This window comes from Scyliorhinus canicula, chromosome 2 (genome assembly GCF_902713615.1).
Source record: "Scyliorhinus canicula chromosome 2, sScyCan1.1, whole genome shotgun sequence".
Lineage (NCBI taxonomy): Eukaryota > Metazoa > Chordata > Chondrichthyes > Carcharhiniformes > Scyliorhinidae > Scyliorhinus > Scyliorhinus canicula.
In genome coordinates this window covers 89,541,568-89,566,158 of record NC_052147.1, presented here as the reverse complement: position 1 = coordinate 89,566,158, position 24,591 = coordinate 89,541,568, and the positions used below count along the sequence as shown (strand labels likewise).

The 24,591-nt window shown below is 47.8% G+C and overlaps 1 protein-coding gene across 1 annotated transcript; it reads right to left on the bottom strand.

Moving 5' to 3' along the window:
* Positions 1-428: 428 nt before the first annotated feature.
* Positions 429-16,998, bottom strand: vps18 (VPS18 core subunit of CORVET and HOPS complexes). The gene is made up of 5 exons (XM_038782447.1): positions 16,836-16,998; positions 7,895-8,036; positions 6,890-6,981; positions 3,426-5,296; positions 429-1,333 (listed from the first exon to the last, which is right to left on the bottom strand). Exons 1-5 carry the CDS (start codon positions 16,945-16,947, stop codon positions 614-616), a joined length of 2,937 nt encoding a protein of 978 aa, XP_038638375.1. The 5' UTR covers positions 16,948-16,998; the 3' UTR covers positions 429-613.
* Between the last annotated feature and the right edge of the window lie 7,593 nt (positions 16,999-24,591).

Here is a 24,591-nt window from a genome sequence, read left to right as displayed (position 1 = left end):
ACTGTGTGTTTGATTGTATAACTGATTTTAACAAATACTTGTGTTACAAGGGTCCATGGAATCTTTCGAATATGGTAGGAGAGAAACAAAGTAGTTGAGAATCCCTGAATTATAGTGTGGCTATGCAATTTCACTCCAAGGCACCAGTTGAGAGCATAAATTCATCTGGTTAAACTCCTAACTCAAGAATGGGAGGAGAACATCATTTGGGTTTGTTGTCACAATGTGATGTCATTGTCACTTTTACCGATACCATCTTTTCATTTCCTAACTATATAAAGTGCATTCAAGTTTGCAAACTTCCACGGTGGGAAACTGAACCTACGTTTTCTGGGTTATTAGGCCAGCAACAATATCCACTATATTGGTGGCCTTTTGAATTAGCACACTGCAACTCCAGACGGTGCAGAGAATAGACAACGTACAACTTTTACTGTACAATATGTTAACAATTTATTTGCTACCACCGGTAGCTACACAAGCTATTTCGCTATTCAGCAGTGTAGAAGCATCAGTTACAAGTGCAATAACACTGTGCAGTCCTGGAATCTGAGGCACTGGTTCAGCACAGAATGGGTTAAGAGGTGGGAACAGAGTACCATGGGAACAAACCTTACAACCAGCTGTTGTTCTCTTCCTCACATTTCTGTGGCTCGATGAAGGGTTTGTCTATCGATTTAATCGTCAGTTCTCCGCAGTAGATGCACTCGGCTGCAATTATATCATCAATGTCGGCTTTGATCTGATCACGGGACTGCTGTCCCCTGTCACTGCCCTCTCCTTCTTTAGGGCGCTGCCGGGATTTAGCCTGGTTGCTGCTCACCAGCTTCCTCTGCAGCTCCTCCAGCCTGGTCTGCTTATAGGGTGAAAGGTGAGGGACCACTTCCTGCAGCAAGCAGTCAGAGTGGAACATGTGGCCACACAAAAACAGATAGAAGGGTCGGTTCAGTAGTGGGAAGTCACACGAAGCACATTTCTCCTGAGACTCCACCACACCGTACTTGTTTCTCATCTCTTGGATGTCTTCCCGGATTCGCTTGGCACTCTCGGTCGCCTCTTCCATCTCCTGCTTGAGCTCATCGATGTGCTTGTTGTATTCCTGGAGGGAGCTGCAGATGGCCTCTTTAAAATGGTCGATGGTCACAAAATCAGGAAAGAAGGGTAGAATGTCTTCAATCTTCAACAGGTTGCAGCTAGAGAGGCAGACCATGGCCTTCTTCACATCCTTCTCCTCCTGAACCACATGGCGGGCAATCTTCAGCCACAGCTTCTTACGAAGCTCCTCATCTTCCTCTGGCATGTCCGCGCATGACTTAGCAAGATCTACATCCATCTTTAAAAAAACCAAACAAACATTCATCAATAAGCCTGACACGAGAAGAACAAGAGGCATTCGTGCACAAAATGGCAACTGTTATTCAACACTTTAAAACTAAGTCTTGGGTATATGTCTTGGGTATAATCCACCTAATCATGGACTAACACATTTAATTAATCTAATGAAAAAAAATTACATGAGAGAGAAGTGATATAGCAACGTACTTCATATTATTTATTTCACCATTTTGTAAGGGGACTGCCAGTTTGTGGAAACCATTCATCGGTTTGAAATTGCCTGGTATGAAAAGGAGCTTGTGAGAGAGCGAGAGCTAATGGGGCTCTAATGGTGATTTAGAAGGTTTGAAAGAGTTTAATGCAGGTAGGGGTGGTAACAAAATAACATAATTATTTGAAGTTTCATAGAATTTACAGTGCAGAAGGAGGCTATTCGACCCAAGGACTCTGCTCCGGCCCTTGGAAAGAGCCCCCTCCTTAAAGCCCACGCTTTCACCGTGTCCCCGTGACCCAATGTAATTTTTTGGACACCAAGGGCAATTTAGCATGCCCAATCCACCCAACCGGCACATCTTTGGACTGTGGGAGAAAACCAGAGCATCCGGAGGAAACCCACGCAGACACGAGGAGAACGTACAAACTTCACACAGCCAGTCACCCGAGGCTGGAATTGAACCCAGGACCCTGGAGCTGTGAGGCAGCAGTGCTAACCACTGTGCCACCATGCCACCCCTTGTAGCTTGTAGATAAGAAATAGGAGCAGGCATAGGCTATTCCAGCCCCTCGAGCCTGCTCCACTGTTTAAATAAGATAATTTTCACAATATACATTAATGATTTGGAAGAAGGCACTGCTGCAAAGTTTGCAGATGATACAAAGATCTGTAGAGGGACAGGTAGTATTGTGGAAACAGGGCGCTGCAGAAGGATTTTGACAGGCTAGGAGAGTGGGCAAAGAAGTGGCAGATAGAATACAATGTGGAAAAGTGTACGGCTATGGAGGCATAGACAACCTAAATGGGGAAATGCTTAGGAAATCAGAAGCACAAAAGGAACTTGTGAGTCCTTGTTCACAATTCTCTTAAGGTTAATGTGCAGGTTCAGCAGGCAGCAAGGAAGACAAATGCAATGTTAGCATTCATGTCGGGAGGGCTAGAATACAAGAACAGGGATGTCCTGCTGAGGCTGTACAAGGCTCTGGTCAGACCCCATTTGCGTATTGTGAGCAGTTTTGGGCCCCGTATCCAAGGAAGGTTTGCTAACCTAACTCCTTATTCTACTGTAGTAAGATTTTACTCCTAATTTGGCCTAACTACCCATCATGCCTTTCTGTTCATTTCCTCAGGATGACTTTGTGGAGTTTGCACGTTTCATCCGTGTCTCTATGGGTTTCCTCTGGGTGCTCCTGTTTCCTCACAGAGTCCAAAGATGTGCAGGTTAGATGGATTGACCATGCTAAATTGCCCCGAGGATGGGGTTGCAGAAATAGGGCTGGGGATTGCGCCTAGGTAAAGTGCTCTTTCGAAGGGTCGGTGCAGACCCGATGGACCGAACGGCCTCCTTCTGCACTGTAGGGATTCTATTCTATGAAAGAGAAGGCAGCTATGGTTCAATTGGTAGCACTTTGAATAAGTAGGTGTGTGATCAAGCCCCCACTCCCAGAAACCTAAGCACAAAATACAGACTGACACACCAGTGCAGTACTGAGGGAGTACTGCAGTGTCGGAGGTGCCTTCTTTCACATCAGACATTAAACAAAGGCATTGCCTGCTCTCTCAGGTGGATGTAACATTCCACTGGTTCCATGGGAGCTTTCAATGTCCTGGCCAATATTTATCCCTCAGCGATCAATAAAAACTATTATCTGCTCATTAACACATTGCTGATTGTGGAATCTTGTCTGTGCAAATTGGCTGCCACATTCATACAAAGTGTCTCAATGGTTTGGGATGTCCTGAAGTCATGAAAGGTGCTATAGAAATTCAAGGTTTTTTCATATGCAAAAAAAAAAATCAGCTAAGAATTCTCAATTCCAATCACATTTTAATGACTGTTGCAAGAAGGATGAGAGCAACATAAACGTCAATATACCTGGAGTGCAAGGTCCACTGCCTCTTCATACAGTTCCATCGTCTTATAAATGTGCACACAGGCCCGCTGGTGGCCATTCTCTGCACACAGGCGCAGTGCATACTTCAGGTCATAGCGAATGTGATTTGCATCTGATCCACCTTGTTCCAGGTACCACAGCAGGGCCTTGGGCTTGTATTTGGCATATAGCGACAGCAGGTAATTGTGAATTGCCTGGTCAGTCACGTCCAGCTGGTGCACACAGAACTCCAGGTAGCGAATAGCTTCGTCAATCTGTTCAGAGCTGCCAATCTGGCTGTAGTTGACCAGCGCCGGGATAAGGTTCTTGGGATCAAGCCGCTTCTGCATGCCAATCCATGCATCCACCACCTGCCGAGGAATGTGCTGCATAAGAACAGGGGAGAACTTGTAGAACAGAGCGGGGTCCTGGTACTTGGACATGACATCCAACGCTGCGCTGTAGTCATCATGCTGGCAGTGGTGGGCCACAACCCGCTCGTAGTCCTGCATGATCACGGAGAAGAATACCATATCCTCCACGTTGCCGTGGCTGGCCAAGAGGTCATAGATGGTCGAGCGGCTGTTCAGCAGGCACTCCTTAATCTTGGAGCCACTCAGAAATTTCCGGAACTCCTCCCTGGTCTCGTCAAACTGGTTTCGCTTACCCTCATCACCTTCGAGTGTGCCTAACCAGTTCAGGTAGATCTCGGTAAGCCAGGTCACCAACAGGGTCAGCTGAGTTTTGTCCTCCAACTTCAAGTTTTTCAGTTTTTTCAGAAGAAATTCCTTCAGTGCCTCCTCTTGTTTGGCTTCAATGAACTTCAGGGCAATCTCCTCAAAGTACCTCTGAGTTAGGGCATAGTACTTAGCGCTTTCCACATATTTCTTGTTTTGAAAACAGTGATCGGCCTCTTTGGCAAGGACAATGTCGAGACACTCAGGCCGGTCTTTGCAGTATTCCTTAGCTAGGTCAAACTTTCCCATGTTCATATACATCTGCCAAACATCCCGTGATTCCTTCTGAATGTGGTACCGGAAAACCGCCTTCTCAGTGTATATCCAGATCAGCCCGGCCACAGAATCCTTGACCATTCGCAGGAGGCGGCCAAATTTGTCAGGGAACACATCCTCAAAGACTAGCTGCCCATTCAGCGTGCAAATGGCCTTCACCCGGTCCGAAAGCAGCAGCAGGAAGTGGAACTGGGTGAGGACGATGGAGTAGGGCGGCTCGAGCTGGGGCTCAATATCAGCAGAGTACTCCCAGACCTTCACATCGCTCAGCAGGGAATCGGGCCTGCTGTAGTCCAAAGTGCCATACAGCACTCCATTACCCATCATCCAGGCGAAGGAGCGGGGACTGGATCGGAGCTTGGAGGTGTAGAAGGAGATCTCACTGTAGGCCAGGCTGACTGGGAACTCCTGGAAGCTCGGCAAACTGTCAGTGTACTGGCTAAAGATGGGCTGAAACAGCTGCTGTTCACCGCCCTCTGGCGCCCTCCCAACAAACTGATACAACCGTTTGCGGGTGGTGGCGATGACAAAGAGCCTCCCGTCAATGCTGCGCTCAATCTCCAGGCAGCAGACAGGGGCCGGGGACCCATCTTCTTCCAGGCTGTACACATACTTGAAGTACTGGTCAGGACTGGAGTTAAACAGTCGATCCTCCGACACCACAACCTCTGCCTCATACATCTGCCCTTGGCTGGTCCCCACCAGGATGGGGCCAGTGTTGCTCTCGCTCCCCAGATGTTTGTTCCAACCCACACTCTCGATCAAATGTCCTTTCCAACGGGACAGGCTTCTCACTTTCTGGGAATTCCTGTTGAGGTATAGACACTCGCTGGAGGTGAGGCTGATCAGGAGATGGGACCCTACAGCAGAGAGAAAATTAATCAAAAAATCAGTTCACATTGAATGCAGTATAACAGTTGCACCAGGGCAATGAACATCATCCTGAATCTCATTGCCTATTTCGCTGGAGGTAAAACCTGTTACTGGTGCTGGAAGGGAAAACAAGATGCATAAAACAGTCAAGAGGGAGAGCCATCTAGTTCAGCAGGACTGGCAGATGTGGCACAAATATTTGTCTCCAGCCCTCAGGAAGAACAATCAGCCATGTCTATTGCTCCAGAGCACTGTCCAGAGAGCTGCCAAATTCAAGTGAGGTCATATCCCTGCTCAATAATCCCTCCAGATGGAAAGCCGGTCCCCACTCAGTCTTAGCTCACACTGCCATTGAGGTGTGGCAGAGGCACACGAAAACCTCTCCCCAGCAAGAACGAGGGTCTCAAGAGAGGCAAAATATTGGAGAAAAATGGTAATGTCTCATTTCAGGGGCAGCACGGTCGCAGTGGTTAGCACTGTTGCTTCAGGGCTCCAGGGTCCCAGGTTCGATTCCTGGCTTGGGTGACTGTCTGTGCAGTCTGCACAGAGTCTGCACATTCTCCCTGTGTCTACGTGGGTTTCTTCCCACACGTCCCGAAAGACGTGCTGTTAGGTAATTTGGATATTCTGAATTCTCCCTCAGTGTACCCAAACAGGCGCCGGAATGTGGCGAATGGGAGCTTTTCACAGCAAGTTCATTGTAGTGTTAATGTAAGCCTACATTGGGCAGCACGGTAGCCTTGTGGATAGCACAATTGCTTCACAGCTCCAGGGTCCCAGGTTCGATTCCGACTTGGGTCACTGTCTGTGTCGAGTCTGCACATCCTCCCCGTGTGTGCCTGGGTATCCTCCCACAGTCCAAAGATGTGCAGGTTAGGTGGATTGGCCATGCTAAATTGCCCTTAGTATCCAAAATTGCCCTTAGTGTTGGGTGGGGTTACTGGGTTATGGGGATAGGGTGGAGGTGTTGACCTGGGGTAGGGTGCTCTTTCCAAGAGCCGGTGCAGACTCGATGGGCCAAATGGCCTCCTTCTGCACTGTAAATTCTATGATATCTACTTGTGACAATAAAGATTATTATTATGATGATGTTGAAAACCATGCTGACTGACACATCTGCTCTCTCACTGGGGAGTTATCAGGAGGGTTGAGACTGCTCTGCAGAGGCTTCTCAGCGTGGACAAGCTTGTGTCATCACAATAATTCACACATATATATTAATGTAGTTGAAAGCCTCAAGGCCCTTCACAGGAGCACCTGTGAAGGAATTATTAGGATAAGTGGTCAGGTTTGTTCAAAGAGGTAAATCTTGAGGAGCGAGAGGTGGAAAATAAAAGTGGTTTGAGGAGGGAATTACAGAGCTTCGGGTCCCAGGCAGCTGCGAATGGTGGAATAATTGCAATTGGGGAAATGAGGTCAGAATTGAAGGAGCTCAGACATCTCCAAGAGTTATAGAGGTGGAGATTACAAAGAAAGGGAGGGGCAAGTCATGGAGAGATTTGAACAATCAAGCATTGCTGGGACAAATGCAAGTCAGTAAGCACATCACCCCACAACGAAAGGAAAGAAACTACAAGCACCTGAGGGATCCAGAAACAGCTTGTGGATCCTGGCATCATCTTTGCGCCCCACTTCAATATGATTTGGCTGGTCAGGTTTTCCAAGGTCAATCCTGCCCATGTACGGAAAAGAGAAAAAAAAACACAGGCAAAAAAGTTATCAGCAATAAGTCCGAGTGTGGTACATGGCCCAGAGAATCCATGGATCAATTCAGAGCTTTGCAGGACTGCCCTATACAACCATGGCCAATGAATTACCTTCTTTTTCCACACCCACATCACATTTTCTCTAGAGTGAGGAAGAGGAGTCATATGGCCTCAAAATATTAACTCGGTTTCTCTCTCCACAGATGCTGCCAGACCTGCTGAGTTTATCCTGCATTTTGTGTTTTTAATTCATTTCCTCTTACCTTGGCCCCCTCCTATTTTTATGAACTCATGATGTGAGTATCACTGGCAGAGCGAACATTTAGTGGCCATCTCTAATTTTACTCAAGGTGGTGAGCCGTCTTCTTGAAACTGACTGACTTTCAAGGTCATTTAACAGAACAATTAAGAGTCAATCACATTGCTGTGTGCCTGGAGTTTGGAGTCAACTAGACTTGTAAGGAACGCAGATTTCCTCCATTAAAGATATTGATGCTTCAGATGGGTTTTTAAACTTCAATCCAATAGTTTGATGGCCGCTATTAATAATGGAGCTTTTCATTCCAGATATCTATTTAGGTAACTAGTGGGATTTGACACATATTGCCGGGCCATTAGTCAAATCTTTCATTACCAGTCCAGTAACATAACCAGTAGTTTGCCATTCTCTGTAAAAATTGAATAATGGGAAAATGTTCCCTAACCACCAACATCATCCCATTCTTTGTCAGCTGTCTGATGCCAAGCTCAGAAAATTCAAATTGGATGACGGACATCAAACCCTTCCATACAAAGACACGGGGTAAACAGGAATGTAACATCAGGGGTTTGGGTGGGGGGGGGGAAAGAAGAGGGAGGCGGTGCTTGAAGGGCCCCTACCTGAGCAGAGTGTCCTTGCCCAAGCTCATACATAGCTGGTTGTTGCATACCACGAGGTGGCTGATGGCGCTGGGAGGGCTGAAATCAATTCTCTGTTTCGAAAAGATCGGCTTCTCCTCTTCCAGACGAGCACTAACGTAACCTGCAACAGCCAGAGATTAAAGTTAAGCCCCACGACCTAACAGATGGCATCACGGTAGCAGGAGAACTGCATGCCAACTGAGACCTTGTTATTTACTAGCTGTCACGCCTGTGTCCATCTGTCAAGACAGAGGGAAATTCTACCTTCTTCTCCCTCCCCCCCCCCCCCCCCATGAGAAATGGACGGATCGTGCAGAGAACTTCTTGTTCAAAGAGACTGTCAATCAAGAAGGATTTCAGTTGGAGGGAAAAAAAGGGCTATATTATTATACCTGTTTGCGTGTGTTGTTTTTTGAAACAAAAAAGTATATTTACTGTGTGCATTTCTTCAAGGATAGTGAAAAGGTGAAAAATGAAACCATCTTGAAGTTGATGGTTTATTATTTTTCTGGGGGGAGGAAGGGGGGGGGGAAGGTGTCACATGAGAGTACCTTTAAGAAATGGGTGTTTATAAATGGGTGTGTATATAAATATCTGTAGTGAGAGTACCTTTAAGAAATGGGTGTTTATTACTGCAGTGATGTCAGAGAGTGGGTGGAGCTGGCCTGCCTGTCAGCTTTTTACTTTCGTTTTAGGCTGTTTGCTGCAGAGCGTGTTTTAGTTTCGTTTTCAGAGCTGGATAGCTGCAGTCACAGCCAGAAGGGGTATTAGAGTCTCTCTGTAATCTAAAGACTTTAAATCGATCCTGGTGATTTAAAACTAATAACAGTAGTGACTTTAACCTGCTGTGCTTCTGGTTAAATGTGTTTTAAGTCTTATGGATGTTAAAAGGAAAGCTTAAAGGATTACTTAGTATTGTATTCTTTGGGGGTTGTATTTGAATTAATGGTTGCTAAGATGTTCACTGTATGTTTTAAAAAGGTTAACTTGAGTTCAGAGAATAAACATTGTTTTGCTTTAAAAAATACTTTTCCATTTCTGCTCTACCACACTTGTAGACTGGGCCGTGTACTCCCCATACCTCAATCTAGTAAAAGTTGTGGGTCAGGTGAACTCCATGATACACTTTGGGGTTCTCTAAACCCTGGCCCAGGTTTGATGAGTGATTGTAATAGATGTTGCCAAATGGAGTTAAAAAATATCTTTGATGAAATGCCACAAAGATCCAGTTACCAAAATTGAAATTTTCAGACTAGAGGAAGGTCAGTGCCAACTAGGATGAAAAATCTTGGCTTAAGGACAGGAGAGACAACGTCGTGGTAAAGGGTTGTTTTTTTTCAGACGAGAAGATGGAGATGGCAGTGATCGTCAGGGATATAGCTAGAATCACTGTTTTGTTTTGGTATATATGAGTAGAACGCAGAGTGAAATTTCAAAGTTTGCTGCTGATATCAATTGGTGCAACAAGACAGACTCGCAGAATGAGCAGACAAGAGACAGATTAAATTTAATACAAGTCTCAGGTGATGCACATTGACGGAAGAGATAGTTAGAAACAATATAGATCAAATGACACGGCTGTAAAGAGTTTGCAGGGACAGAGGGTACTTTTGAGTACACGTACAGATACCTTTGAAGGTGGTTGCACATATTGGGAGAGTGGTTTGCAAAGCTATGGATGGGAATCTTGGGCTTCATAAATAGAAAGATTGTGTGCAAAAGCCAGAGGTTAAGCTGAACCTTTTTAAAGTTCTAGTTAGGCCACAACTAAATTATTTCTATATATCTTTTAGTTGTAACTCCGCCAATTTTCCTGAACTAAAAATATCCGCCTCATCCTCCATCTGTTCTTGATCTTTTTCAACCATCTGATCAAAAATAGTTTCTGATAATTGCACTTCAACGTCACCTTCACTCTTTGATTTCTCCTCTTGTTTTAACCTGTGACTTTGCTACCTTGTTACTACATAATCCGGACAAATCCCAGGATATTCGTCCTTCAACACTTCAGTTGTCTGATTTTTGCACTATCTTAACAACCAGAGTAGGCATCACTCCCACCTGCGATCGAGCTGTATCATTACCCAAGATAAACTGTATTCCTAGACAAGATAGTTTCTCTATTACTACCACTTCACCACTCTTCACTGGACTTTCCAACCTTACCTTATATAATTGAACACTACTCCTCTCACCCTGAATTCCGCATATCACCACCTTTTCTGGCAACATTCTTCCCAAACTACACAACTGCAGCACGGTAGCATGGTGGTTAGCACAATGCTTCACAGCTCCAGGGTCCCAGGTTCGATTCCCGGCTGGGTCACTGTCTGTGCGGAGTCTGCACGTCCTCCCCGTGTGTGCGTGGGTTTCCTCCGGGTGCTCCGGTTTCCTCCCACAGTCCAAAGATGTGCGGGTTAGGTGGATTGGCCATGCTAAATTGCCCGTAGTGTCCTAAAAAGTAAGGTTAAGGGGGGGTTGTTGGGTTACGGGTATAGGGTGGATACGTGGGTTTGAGTAGGGTGATCATGGCTCGGCACAACATCGAGGGCCGAAGGGCCTGTTCTGTGCTGTACTGTTCTATGTTCTATATTCTATAACTGATCTCTTACCATTAAAGATTGACGAGCTCCCACATCTCTTAAATTGTGACTTCTTTACCTGCTCCTCCTGATGCACACGAGTAAACTTTACCCACACAAGTAAATTATTTAAAGAGATCTGGCACCTTCTTATCAATTACCTCTTGATCAGGCTGTACAATCTTTTGCACCTCCTTCGCTTCACTTGGACTTTCCTTTACCACTTTAACAAACCCTACTGTTTAACCTGTTTTACTACATCAGCCTTCCCAGTGCTTTTCATCAACCACCAACAGACTTTACATGGCCTAGTTTATTACAGTGAAAACATTGAAACTTTTCATTTCTTTTCCACCCTCCTGGTTTAAAAAAAACCTGAGGTACACTCTCATTATCCCCCATCAGATCATCTTTCCCACTTGAGTTTTCTCATGCCCCCAGTTTCTATCCCTCACAGGCTGAAACTGATGTCGGAAACCAATCTTTGATTTATGAACTAATTCATAATCACCTGCCGTTTCTGCTGCTAATCTCGCAGTTTTAACCCTCTGCACTTCCACATGAGTTCTTACTACATCAGGAATTGAAGTTTTAAATTCCTCCAAAAGTATAATTTCTCGGAGAGCTTCATACATTTGGTCTATTTTCAAAGCCCTTATCCACCTATCCAAATTACAATTTGATCCTTTCAAACTCCATGTATGCTTGACCAAATTCTTTTCTTAAATTTCTAAACCTTTGTCTGTAGGCTTCAGCGCTAGTGCACATGCACCCAAAATTGATTTTGTCACCTCCTCATGCGTCTCAGATACCTCCTCCAGTAGTGATGCAACCACTTCACTAGCCCTACCTATCAGCTTTGTTTGAAACAATAATACCCACATGTCCTGTGGCCATTTCATTTGTTTAGCTACCTTCTCAAATGAAACAAAAAAGGCTTCTACCTTCTTCTCATCAAACCCTGGCAATGCTTGGACATATTTAAATAGATCCCTACCAAGCCTTCGACTATGACGCTCTTTCTCACTATCCACCAACTGTACATTTCCCTTTACGTCTGCCAATTTTAACTGACTGTCATGTTTCATGGCCATTTTCTGAAGTTCAAACTCTCTCTTTATCTTTTTCCCTGATCTATATCTCCCTTTTTCTTTGTTCTGCTAGAACTATTCTTTCTGTTTTCCTTTCTTCTCTCTCTTTTTCCTCTCTCTTTCTTCCTTTCTCTCTTTTGTATCCAAGCCGCTTTAATTGTTTCTCATGTTCCATTTGTTTAATATGTAACTGAATTTTTGCCATTTCCAATGAGTCAAACTGTATCTCAGGCAACTTTGAATGCTTAGCCACCGCCATAATTACCTCATCTTTTCGCATTTTGTCAGGTAATGTTAACTGCAATGTTTTTGCCAAATCCAACAGTCTGCTTTTAGTCTCTGTCCGTAAGGTACTGCGTGTGATCATCTCCACCCCCAAAAACTTCTGAACCTCAAAGAGCAATTGTCCACAACACACTCCCTACTTAAACTAAAATATCACACCGGAAAAGCACCCACATTATGCTCACTGTCTTTAAGTTCACTAAGCCAATCCAATAGATAGACTTTTATCTCCCTCGAGCCCCCAATTTGTTATGGGCCAGGGTTTAGAGAACCCCAAAGTGTATAAAGGAGTTCATCTGACCCACAACTTTTACTAGATTGTGGTATGGGGAGCACATGGCCCATTCTACAGGTGTGGTACAGCAGAAATGGAAAAATGTATTTTTTAAAGCAAAACAATGTTTATTCTATGAACTCTAAGTTAAACTTTTTAAAACATACAGTGAACATGTTAGCAACCATTAATTCAAATACCACCCCCGAAGAATACAACACTAAGTAGAATCATAGAATTTACAGTGCAGAAGGAGGCCATTTGGCCCATCGAGTCTGCACCGGTTCTTGGAATGAGCACCCTACCCAAGGTCCACACCTCTACCCTATCCCCATAACCCAGTAACCCCACCCAACACTAAGGGCAATTTTGGACACTAAGGTCAATTTAGCATGGCCAATTCACCTAACCTGCACATCTTTGGATGGTGGGAGGAAACTGGAGCACCCGGAGGAAACTTACGCAGACACGGGGAGAATGTGCAGACTCCGCACAGACAGTGACCCAAGCTGGGAATCGAACCTGGGACCCTGGAGTGTGAAGCATTTGTGCTAACCACTATGCTACCGTGCTGCTTAAAGTAATCCTTTGAGCTTTCCCTTTAACATCCATAAGACTTAAAACACCTTTTACCAGAAGCACATCAGGTTAAGTAACTACTGTTATTAGTTTTAAATCACCAGGATCAATGTAATCGATTTAGATTACAGAGAGAGACTCTAATACACATTCTGGCGGTGACTGCAGCTATCCAACTCTGAAAACGAAACTAAAACACACCCTGCAACAAGCAGCCTAAAACGAAAGTAAAAAGCTGAGACAGCCCAGCTCCACCCACTCTGACATCACTGCCGTAAGAAACACCCATTTCTTAAAGGTACTCACTACAGATACTTATATACACACCCATTTATAAACACCCATTTCTTAAAAAGGTACTGTCACATGACACCTGTTACTTGATCAAAAATTTCAATTTAGTTTTCTGATGCACAATCTGCCTTTTAGAAATCCATGCTGACTCTCCTTAATTAATTTAAACCACTCCAAGTGCCTGTTAATCCCCTCTTCCCATTATTGTTTCTAATATCTTACCCATCACTGATGTTACTGACCAGTTTGTAGGTGTGTGAAATGTCATCATGCCCTTTCTTAATTAAGGATGTCACATCTACAATTTTCCGAAACTCCTAAATCGAAGGCGCATTGTAAGAAGAGGGCAAGCCCTTCAAAAGTCACCATCCCCACGATTGCCCGTCACCCCACACAGTGCCACATCCACTTCCCCTCCCTCCCCACCTGCCCCCATACCCATCTTGACACCACCAACACAATATTCTGACCCTCTTCACTGGTCACACCCCTTACAATCCCCATTTAACTTCCCATTCTCCAATCTGCGCCGCCTCCAACCTCCTCCACCCTGCGCCAACCCCAACCACCACGCCAACCCCAACCACCACGCCAACCCCAACCACCATGCGCCAACCCCAACCACCACCTCCACCCTGCGCCAACCCCTACCACCTCCTCCACCCTGCGCCAGCCCCAACCTCCTCCACCCTAAGCCAGCCCCAACGTCCTCCACCCTGCGCCAACCCCAACCTCCTACATTCTATGCCACCCCAACCTCCTCCTCCACTGTGCCAGCCCAACCTCCTCCACCAGTGCCACCCCAACCTCCTCCTCCGCTGTGCCACCCCAACCTCCTCCTCCGCTGTGCCACCCCAACCTCCTCCACTGCGCCAGCCCCAACCTCCTCCTCCACTGCGCCAGCCCCAACCACCTCCTCCACCCTGCGCCAGCCCCAACCTCCTCCACCCTGCGCCAGCCCCAACCTCCTCCACCCTGCGCCAGCCCCAACCTCCTCCACCCTGCGCCAGCCCCAACCTCCTCCACCCTGCGCCAGCCCCAACCTCCTCCACCCTGCGCCAACCCAACCTCCTCCACCCTGCGCCAACCCCAACCTCCTCCACCCTGCACCAACCCCAACCTCCTACATTCTGTGCCACCCCAACCTCCTCCTCCACTGTGCCAGCCCAACCTCCTCCTCCACTGTGCCACCCTAACCTCCTCCACCAGTGCCACCCCAACCTCCTCCACCAGTGCCACCCCAACCTCCTCCTCCGCTGTGCCACCCCAACCTCCTCCTCCACTGTGCCAACCCCAACCTCCTCCATCCTGCGCTAGCTCCAACCTCCTACATTCTGCCCCACCCTAACCTCCTCCTCTTCCATTCTGTACCACCCCAACCTCCTCCATCACAGTGCCACCCCAACCTCCTTCCCCACTGTGCCACCCCAACCTCCTTCTCCACTGTACCACCCCAACCTCCTTCTCCACTGTACCACCCCAACCTCCTTCTCCACTGTACCACCCCAACCTCCTTTCTCCACTGTACCACCCCAACCTCCTTCTCCACTGTACCACCCCAACCTCCTTCTCCACTGTACCACCCCAACCTCCTTCTCCACTGTACCACCCCAACCTCCTTCTCCACTGTACCACCCCAACCTCCTTCTCCACTGTACCACCCCAACCTCCTTCTCCACTGTACCACCCCAACCTCCTTCTCCACTGTACCACCCCAACCTCCTTCTCCACTGTACCACCCCAACCTCCTCCACCAGTGCCACCCCAACCTCCTTCTCCACTGTACCACCCCAACCTCCTTCTCCACTGTACCACCCCAACCTCCTCCTCCACTGTGCCACCCTAACCACCTCCTCCACTGTGCCACCCTAACCACCTCCTCCACTGTGCCACCCTAACCACCTCCTCTTCCATTCTGTACCACCCCAACCTCCTTCTCCACTGTGTCACCCCAACCTCCTCCTCCACTGTGTCACCCCAACCTCCTCCTCCACTGTGCCAACCCCAACCTCCTCCATCCTGCGCTAGCTCCAACCTCCTACATTCTGCCCCACCCTAACCTCCTCCTCTTCCATTCTGTACCACCCCAACCTCCTCCATCACAGTGCCACCCCAACCTCCTTCCCCACTGTGCCACCCCAACCTCCTTCCCCACTGTACCACCCCAACCTCCTTCCCCACTGTACCACCCCAACCGCCTTCTCCACTGTACCACCCCAACCTCCTTCTCCACTGTACCACCCCAACCTCCTTCTCCACTGTACCACCCCAACCTCCTTCTCCACTGTACCACCCCAACCTCCTTCTCCACTGTACCACCCCAACCTCCTTCTCCACTGTACCACCCCAACCTCCTTCTCCACTGTACCACCCCAACCTCCTTCTCCACTGTACCACCCCAACCTCCTTCTCCACTGTACCACCCCAACCTCCTTCTCCACTGTACCACCCCAACCTCCTTCTCCACTGTACCACCCCAACCTCCTTCTCCACTGTACCACCCCAACCTCCTTCTCCACTGTACCACCCCAACCTCCTTCTCCACTGTACCACCCCAACCTCCTTCCCCACTGTACCACCCCAACCTCCTTCTCCACTGTACCACCCCAACCTCCTTCTCCACTGTACCACCCCAACCTCCTTCTCCACTGTACCACCCCAACCTCCTTCTCCACTGTACCACCCCAACCTCCTTCTCCACTGTACCACCCCAACCTCCTTCTCCACTGTACCACCCCAACCTCCTTCTCCACTGTACCACCCCAACCTCCTTCTCCACTGTACCACCCCAACCTCCTTCTCCACTGTACCACCCCAACCTCCTTCTCCACTGTACCACCCCAACCTCCTTCTCCACTGTACCACCCCAACCTCCTTCTCCACTGTACCACCCCAACCTCCTTCTCCACTGTACCACCCCAACCTCCTTCTCCACTGTACCACCCCAACCTCCTTCTCCACTATACCACCCCAACCTCCTTCTCCACTGTACCACCCCAACCTCCTTCTCCACTGTACCACCCCAACCTCCTTCTCCACTGTACCACCCCAACCTCCTTCTCCACTGTACCATCCCAACCTCCTTCTCCACTGTACCACCCCAACCTCCTTCTCCACTGTACCACCCCAACCTCCTTCTCCACTGTACCACCCCAACCTCCTTCTCCACTGTACCACCCCAACCTCCTTCTCCACTGTACCACCCCAACCTCCTTCTCCACTGTACCACCCCAACCTCCTCCTCCACTGTGCCACCCTAACCACCTCCTCCACTGTGCCACCCTAACCACCTCCTCTTCCATTCTGTGTCACCCCAACCTCCTTCTCCAGTGTCACCCCAACCTCCTCCTCCACTGTGTCACCCCAACCTCCTCCTCCACTGTGTCACCCCAACCTCCTCCTCCACTGTGTCACCCCAACCTCCTCCACCACTGTGTCACCCCAACCTCCTCCACCACTGTGCCACCCCAACCTCCTCCTCCACTGTGTCACCCCAACCTCCTCCTCCACTGTGTCACCCCAACCTCCTCCACCACTGTGCCACCCCAACCTCCTCCTCCACTGTGTCACCCCAACCTCCTCCACCACTGTGCCACCCCAACCTCCTCCTCCACTGTGTCACCCCAACCTCCTCCTCCATCCTGCGCCATCCCCAACCTCCTCCTCCACCCTGCAACAACCCCAACTTCCTCCTCCACAGTGCCATCCCAACCTCCATCCCCTCCCTCCCATCTTTATGCGGCTGCTCCTGCCGTTCCCTCTGGCCGCCCTGCACAGTGAGCCGCCGCTCTGTTCCTTGCGCCTGCTCCCCGTACCTGATTGCCCGATGCCTGTGCCGCCGAGGCGCTGCTGTTGATAGGGGAGTCCGGCGGGCCCGCAGCGGGCCCGGGCCTGCGAATCCTCATATTCGTCCAGGATCGAGCTCATATCGCCGGGCCGGAGAGCAGACAGAGGTCAGCTGAGCACGCCAGCCAATCACAGTCGGCCCCGCCCATACAGCAACCAGCTAATCCCCGCCCAGATAGTGACTCCGCCCCTTTACCACCTCATCCAATCAGCTGGGACACGGAAAATCGTCCAGTCAACCAACAACCAATAAGAACCGCCGTCTGGCGAAGCCCCGCCCATTACTGAAGAGCCAATCACATTCCGCTACATACACACAGGCCTGCCCCAAAGGACATCATTGCCCGCAAACAACACAAAACTCCATCTTGAACAAGGTGCCCAAGCTGCCAACTTTCTGTATTCTTTAACGAGATGTGGCAGTCACTGGTTAGGGCAGCATTGATTGCCCATCCCTAATTGACTTTGAGAAGGTGGCAGTGAGCTGCCTTCTTGAAATCGCTGCAGTCCCTGAGGTGTAGGTACACCCACTGTGCTGTTAGGAAGGGAGTTCCAGAATTTTGACCCAGCGACAGTGAAGGAACAGTGATAATTTTGATAATCTTTATTGTCAGGACTTGTGGGGGAAACTGGAGCACCCAGAGGAAACACACAGACACGGGGACAACGTGCAGACTCCACACTGACAGTGACCCAAACCTGGGTCCCTGGTGCTGTGGAGCAACTGTGCTAACCACTGTGCTACCGTCCTGCCCTATATTTCCAAGTCAGGGTAGTGAATGACTTGGAGGGGTACCTCGAGGTGGTGGCGTTCCCATGTGTCTACTGCCCTTGTCCTAGATGATACTGCCATACATTAGATGTGTTCGGCAGGTTGGTTCGACGTCGACTGCAACTGGATGCAGGGAAGCCAGAAACAAACGTCTGACACCGGAGATGATCCAACATTGTTTTATTTAACTATGGACTACTGTCCATGTTCAGCTGTGGGTTGACACTCTACTAATCCTACTGATGACCTCTTACTGGCTCGACCAGACTTACGAGCAACCACATGGTAATAATGTCCACTAACTTGTGCACTCTGACTGTCTCAGTATCTGGGTCCCGAAAGAGCGGGAGTCTTAATGCCCTGTGGGCTTTTTAGTGGTAATGTCCTGTCTGGTGATTGGTTGTTCTGTGTTGTGTGTTCATCGGTCATCCTGTGTGTCAATCACTGCCTGTCTGCATCTCATTATATACATGAGTGGATATTATGACAACGTTTGCAGGGTTTTCTCAAAGGGGCATTGAGATGGTGCACATTGCTGCCACGGTGGTTGAGCAGAGGTGAGTTTGCAGTTCGTGAGGCCCTGTGATCAGCTTCATTTTTAGGGCCTTGCCCCACCCTGGGATCTGAAGGCTGAATTCCACTCCTCACACACACTCTGTGGCCCCTACCTCTTGCGCACACTCCCTTTCACCCCACCCCTCACACGCATTCTTCTCTTCCCACCCCATCCTGGCCCTTCCCTCCCCACTCCTCACACACTCTCCAATCCCCAGTGGCCACCTTCTCAATGTAAAAGCCAGTAGCGCCCGTTAAATGCTATCATGTCCAGCAACCTGATCAATCTTCAAAACCTCAAACCTAGGTAAGGCCATTTATGCATTAACATTCAAGGAGCCAATATCTAAAATATCTATTCACCTGAGGAAGGAGCAGTGCTCCGAAAGCTAATGTTTGAAACAAACATGTTGGACTTTAACCTGGTGTTGTAAGACTTCTTACTGTGGCCACCACCAAACACATCTTCCCTTCACTCCCTCTGTCAGCATACCACAGAGACCATTCCCTCCGAGACAATCTAGTCCACTCCTCCACCATACCGAGTACCTCTCCCATCACCTATGGCACCTTGCCATGCAATCGCAGACGGTGTAACACCTGCCCCTTTACCTCTTCCATGCTTAACATTCCAGGCCCAAAACACTCATTCCAGGTTAAGCAGTGTTTCACTTGCATCTCTTTCAATCTAGTCTATTGCATTTGCTGCTCCCAATGTGGTCTCCTCTATATCGGAGAGACTAAACGCAGACTGGGTGATCACTTGCTGAGCACCTTTGGTCTGTGTGCATTCAGGACACTGACTTTCCTGTTGCTTACCATTTTAACACAAGACCCTGCTCCATGCCCACATGTCTGTCCTTGGACTGTTGCAAGGTTCCAGTAAAGTTCAACGCAAACTGGAGGAACAACATCTCATCTTCCGGTTAGGCACGCTACAGTCCTCCGGCCCGAACATCAAATTCGACAACTTCAGATGATCAGCTCTACCCCACCTCGACCCATTTGTTTTCATCCCATTTCACTTTAACTGTCTTTTACCATTTTGTTCTTTCTTGTCTTTCTTTATATATATTTAACCCCCCCCCCCCCTTTAGCCACCTTTCCTTATCCTTTCTCCCCTTTGCTTCCCCCTTCCCTCCCCCCACATCTACAACTGTTTTCTAGAGCTGTTGGGAAGGGTTTAAACTAATGTGGCAGGGGGATGGGAACCAATGCTGGAAGTTGGAAGGTAGTAAAACAGGGACAGAAACAAAAGGAAGTAAGGGGAAAAGTGCAAGGCAGAGAAGACATAGTCAGAAATCCATAAGGGCGACAGTACAAGGTACAGTGACTGAGGGGAGCACAGTGAATAGGCCCAGTAATAACAAAAGGAATAAAACTGGAGATGTTAAGATTCAAAACAGAGGTAAAAAAACCAACATAAGTGTACTTTACCTGAATGCTCGTAGTATTCGGAATAAAGTAAATGAGTTGGTGGCACAAATCATCGTAAATGACTATGATTTAGTGGCCATTACTGAAACATGGTTAAAGGATGGTCACGACTGGGAGTTAAATATCCGAGGGTAGCAAACTATTCGGAAGGACAGAGTGGATGGTAAGGGAGGTGGTGTTGCTCTGTTATTTAAGGATGACATCCGGGCAATAGTAAGGGATGACATCGGTGCTATGGAGGATAAGGTTGAATCCATTTGGGTGGAAATCAGGAATAGTAAGGCGAAAAAGTCACTGATAGGAGTAGTCTATCGGCCACCAAATAGTAACGAGATGGTGGGGCAGGCAATAAACAAAGAAATAACTGATGCATGTAGAAATGGTACAGCAGTTATCATGGGGGATTTTAATCTACATGTCGATTGGTTTAACCAGGTCGGTCAAGGCAACCGTGAGGAGGAGTTTATAGAATGTATCCGCGATAGTTTCCTAGAACAGTATGTAATGGAACCTACGAGGGAACAAGCGGTCCTAGATCTTGTCCTGTGTAATGAGACAGGATTGATTCATGATCTCATAGTTAGGGATCCTCTCGGAAGGAGCGATCACAATATGGTGGAATTTAAAATACAGATGGAGGGTGAGAAAGTAAAATCAAATACTAGTGTTTTGTGTTTAAACAAAGGAGATTACAAGGGGATGAGAGAAGAACTAGCTAAGGTAGACTGGGAGCTAAGACTTTATGGTGGAACAGTTGAGGAACAGTGGAGAACCTTCCAAGCGATTTTTCACAGTGCTCAGCAAAGGTTTATACCAACAAAAAGGAAGGACGGAAGAAAGAGGGAAAATCGACCGTGGATATCTAAGGAAATAAGGGAGAGTATCAAATTGAAGGAAAAAGCATATAAAGTGGCAAAGATTGCTGGGAGATTAGAGGACTGGGACATCTTTAGGGGGCAACAGAAAGCTACTAAAAAAGCTATAAAGAAGAGTAAGATAGAGTATGAGAGTAAACATGCTCAGAATATAAAAACAGACAGTAAAAGTTTTTACAAATATATAAGACAAAAAAGAGTGGCTAAGGTAAATATTGGTCCTTTAGAGGATGAGAAGGGAGTTTTAATAATGGGAAATGAGGAAATGGCTGAGGAACTGAACAGGTTTTTTGGGTCGGTCTTCACAGTGGAAGACACAAATAACATGCCAACGACTGATAGAAATGAGGCTATGACAGGTGAGGACCTTGAGAGGATTGTTATCACTAAGGAGGGAGTGATGGGCAAGCTAATGGGGCTAAAGGTAGACAAGTCTCCTGGCCCTGATGGAATGCATCCCAGAGTGCTAAAAGAGATGGCTAGGGAAATTGTAGATGCACTAGTGATAATTTACCGAAATTCACTAGACTCTGGGGTGGTCCCGGTGGATTGGAAATTAGCAAACGTGACGCCACTGTTTAAAAAAGGAGGTAGGCAGAAAGCAGGAAATTATAGGCCAGTGAGTTTAACTTCGGTAATAGGGAAGATGCTGGAATCTATCATCAAGGAAGAAATTGCGAGGCATCTGGATAGAAATTGTCCCATTGGGCAGACGCAGCATGGGTTCGTTAAAGGCAGGTCATGCCTAACTAATTTAGTGGAATTTTTTGAGGACATTACCAGTGCAGTAGATAACGGGGAGCCGATGGATGTGGTATATCTGGATTTCCAGAAAGCCTTTGACAAGGTGCCACACAAAAGGTTGCTGCATAAGATAAAGATGCATGGCATTAAGGGTAAAGTAGTAGCATGGATAGAGGATTGGTTAATTAATAGAAAGCAAAGAGTTGGGATAAATGGGTGTTTCTCTGGTTGGCAATCAGTAGCTAGTGGTGTCCCTCAGGGATCCGTGTTGGGCCCACAATTGTTCACAATTTACATTGATGATTTGGAGTTGGGGACCAAGGGCAATGTGTCCAAGTTTGCAGATGACACTAAGATGAGTGGTAAAGCGAAAAGTGCAGAGGATACTGGAAGTCTGCAGAGGGATTTGGATAGGTTAAGTGAATGGGCTCGGGTCTGGCAGATGGAATACAATGTTGACAAATGTGAGGTTATCCATTTTGGTAGGAATAACAGCAAACGGGATTATTATTTAAACGATAAAATATTAAAGCATGCCGCTGTTCAGAGAGACTTGGGTGTGCTAGTGCATGAGTCACAGAAGGTTGGTTTACAAGTGCAACAGGTGATTAAGAAGGCAAATGGAATTTTGTCCTTCATTGCTAGAGGGATGGAGTTTAAGACTAGGGAGGTTATGTTGCAATTGTATAAGGTGTTAGTGCGGCCACACCTGGAGTATTGTGTTCAGTTTTGGTCTCCTTACTTGAGAAAGGACGTACTGGCGCTGGAGGGTGTGCAGAGGAGATTCACTAGGTTAATCCCAGAGCTGAAGGGGTTGGATTATGAGGAGAGGTTGAGTAGACTGGGACTGTACTCGTTGGAATTTAGAAGGATGAGGGGGGATCTTATAGAAACATTTAAAATTATGAAGGGAATAGATAGGATAGATGCGGGCAGGTTGTTTCCACTGGCGGGTGACAGCAGAACTAGGGGGCATAGCCTCAAAATAAGGGGAAGTAGATTTAGGACTGAGTTTAGGAGGAACTTCTTCACCCAAAGGGTTGTGAATCTATGGAATTCCTTGCCCAGTGAAGCATAGAACATAGAACAGTACAGCACAGAACAGGCCCTTCGGCCCTCGATGTTGTGCCGAGCAATGATCACCCTACTTAACCCACGTAACCGGTATACCCGTAACCCAACAATCCCCCCATTAACCTTACACTACAGGCAATTTAGCATGGCCAATCCACCTAACCCGCACATCTTTGGACTGTGGGAGGAAACCGGAGCACCCGGAGGAAACCCACGCGCACACGGGGAGGACGTGCAGACTCCGCACAGACAGTGACCCAGCCGGGAATCGAACCTGGGACCCTGGAGCTGTGAAGCATTGATGCTAACCACCATGCTACCGTGAGGCTCCTTCATTACATGTTTTTAAGGTAAAGATAGATAGTTTTTTGAAGAATAAAGGGATTAAGGGTTATGGTGTTTGGGCCAGAAAGTGGAGCTGAGTCCACAAAATATCAGCCATGATCTAATTGAATGGCGGAGCAGGCTCGAGGGGCCAGATGGCCTACTCCTGCTCCTAGTTCTTATGTTCTTATGTTACAGTTTACCCGCTGATGTTAATTTCTCTGCTGTTTGGTCTTCCACACCTTTTGTTCTCTCTGGGGACTACCATTAGCACTCTTTCCCCTTGGTTTCTGTGGCTATTAACACCCGGTTTCCCTGGGTCTCTGTGGCTATGACTCATCTTTCATTCTCACTCCACAGTATAAATATTTCCCACTTTCTCTGCCTTTTAGCTTTGACAAAGGGTTATCTGGACTCAAAGAGTTAGCTTTCCCTACAGATGCTGCCAGACCTGCTGAGATTTTCCAGCATTTTCTCTTTGGTTTTAAATTTCAGCATCCGCAGTAATTTGCTTTTATCTTAAGAAGTGTTACAACACCAGGTTAAAGTCCAACAGGTTTGTTTCAAATCAGTAGCTTTCGGAGCACTGCTCCTTCCTCAGGTGAATGAAGAAGTATGTTCCAGAAATATATATATAGACAAATTCAAAGATGCCAGACAATGCTTAGAATGCGAGCATTAGCAGGTAATTAAGTCTTTACAGATCCAGAGATAGGGGTAAGCCCAGGTAAAATAGGTGTGAATTGTCTCAAGCCAGGACAGTTGGTAGGATTTTTCAAGCCCAGGCCAGATGGTGGGGCGTGAATGTAATGCGACATGAATCCAAGGTCCCGGTTGAGGCCGTACTCATGTGTGCGGAACTTGGTTATAAGTTTCTGCTCAGCGATTCTGCGTTGTCGTGCCTCCTGAAGGCCGGCTTGGAGAACGCTTACCCGGAGATGACAGGCTGAATGCCCTTGACTGCTGAAGTGTTCCCTGACTGGAAGGGAACATTCCTGCCTGACGATTATCGTGCGATGTCCGTTCATCCGTTGTCGCAGCGTCTGCATGGTCTCGCCAATGTACATTGGTTGTGTGGGAGGAGGGAGTGGTGCGCTTAGTGGGGGAGGGAAGAGTGGGGCAGGTTGTGAATTTGGAAGTATAGTGTAAGTCAGTATCTTGTATAGATACTAGACAAGAATAGATTGTTGTTTGGGTGGAAGGGGAGAGCGAGGGTTGTTTTCAGGGAGGTGCTGTTTAGGGGGAGCGGTGCTGTTAGCGGGGAAGGGGTGAGCCTGGCTATTGAATAATAATCTGTATTATTGTCACAAATAGGCTCACATTAACATTGTAATGAAGTTACTGTGAAAAGCTCCTCGTCGCCACACTCCAGTGCCTGTTTGGGTACACAGAGGGAGAATTCAGAATGTCCAATTCACCTAACAGCACGTCGTTTAGGACTTGTGGAGGAAACCGGAGCACCCAGAGGAAACCCACGCAGACACAGGGAGAACGTGCAGACTCCACACAAACAGTGACCCAAACCGGGAATCAAAACTAGGACCCTGGCACTGTGAAGCAACAGCGCTAACCACTGTGCTATCAATCCGCTGCAGTGGGGGGGGGGGGGGGGGGGGGGGAAGAGTGGTTGCAGAGGGGCAGACTGGGGTTGGGTGGGGGAAGCAGGGTTGCTGGGAAGGGGTGTTGGAGGTGCTTGGGTGGGATGGGAGAGCGGGGGAATGGTTGGGGTTGAGCAGAATTGGTGGGCAAGGAGAGAATGAGATTGCGGGTGAAGGGAGAGTGGGGTTGGGGGAAGGGGCAAGCAGGGCTGGTTGGTTTGGATGGGAGAGCGGAATTTACATGGACATAGATTTTCTGCTGTGCAGAAGGAAGTCATTCGGCCCATCAAGTCTGCACCAGCCCTCCGAAAGAGCATCCTACCTTGGCCCACTTCCCCGCCCTATC

Coding starts and splice junctions, on each gene's coding strand:
- vps18 (XM_038782447.1), bottom strand. CDS start 16,947: ATGAGCTCGATCCTGGACGAATATGAGGATTCGCAGGCCCGGGCCCGC. Junction 8,037..16,835: donor CACAGGCATCGGGCAATCAG/GTACGGGGAGCA, acceptor TGGCTGTTGCAG/GTTACGTTAGTGCTCGTCTG. Junction 6,982..7,894: donor GGCAAGGACACTCTGCTCAG/GTAGGGGCCCTT, acceptor GTACATGGGCAG/GATTGACCTTGGAAAACCTG.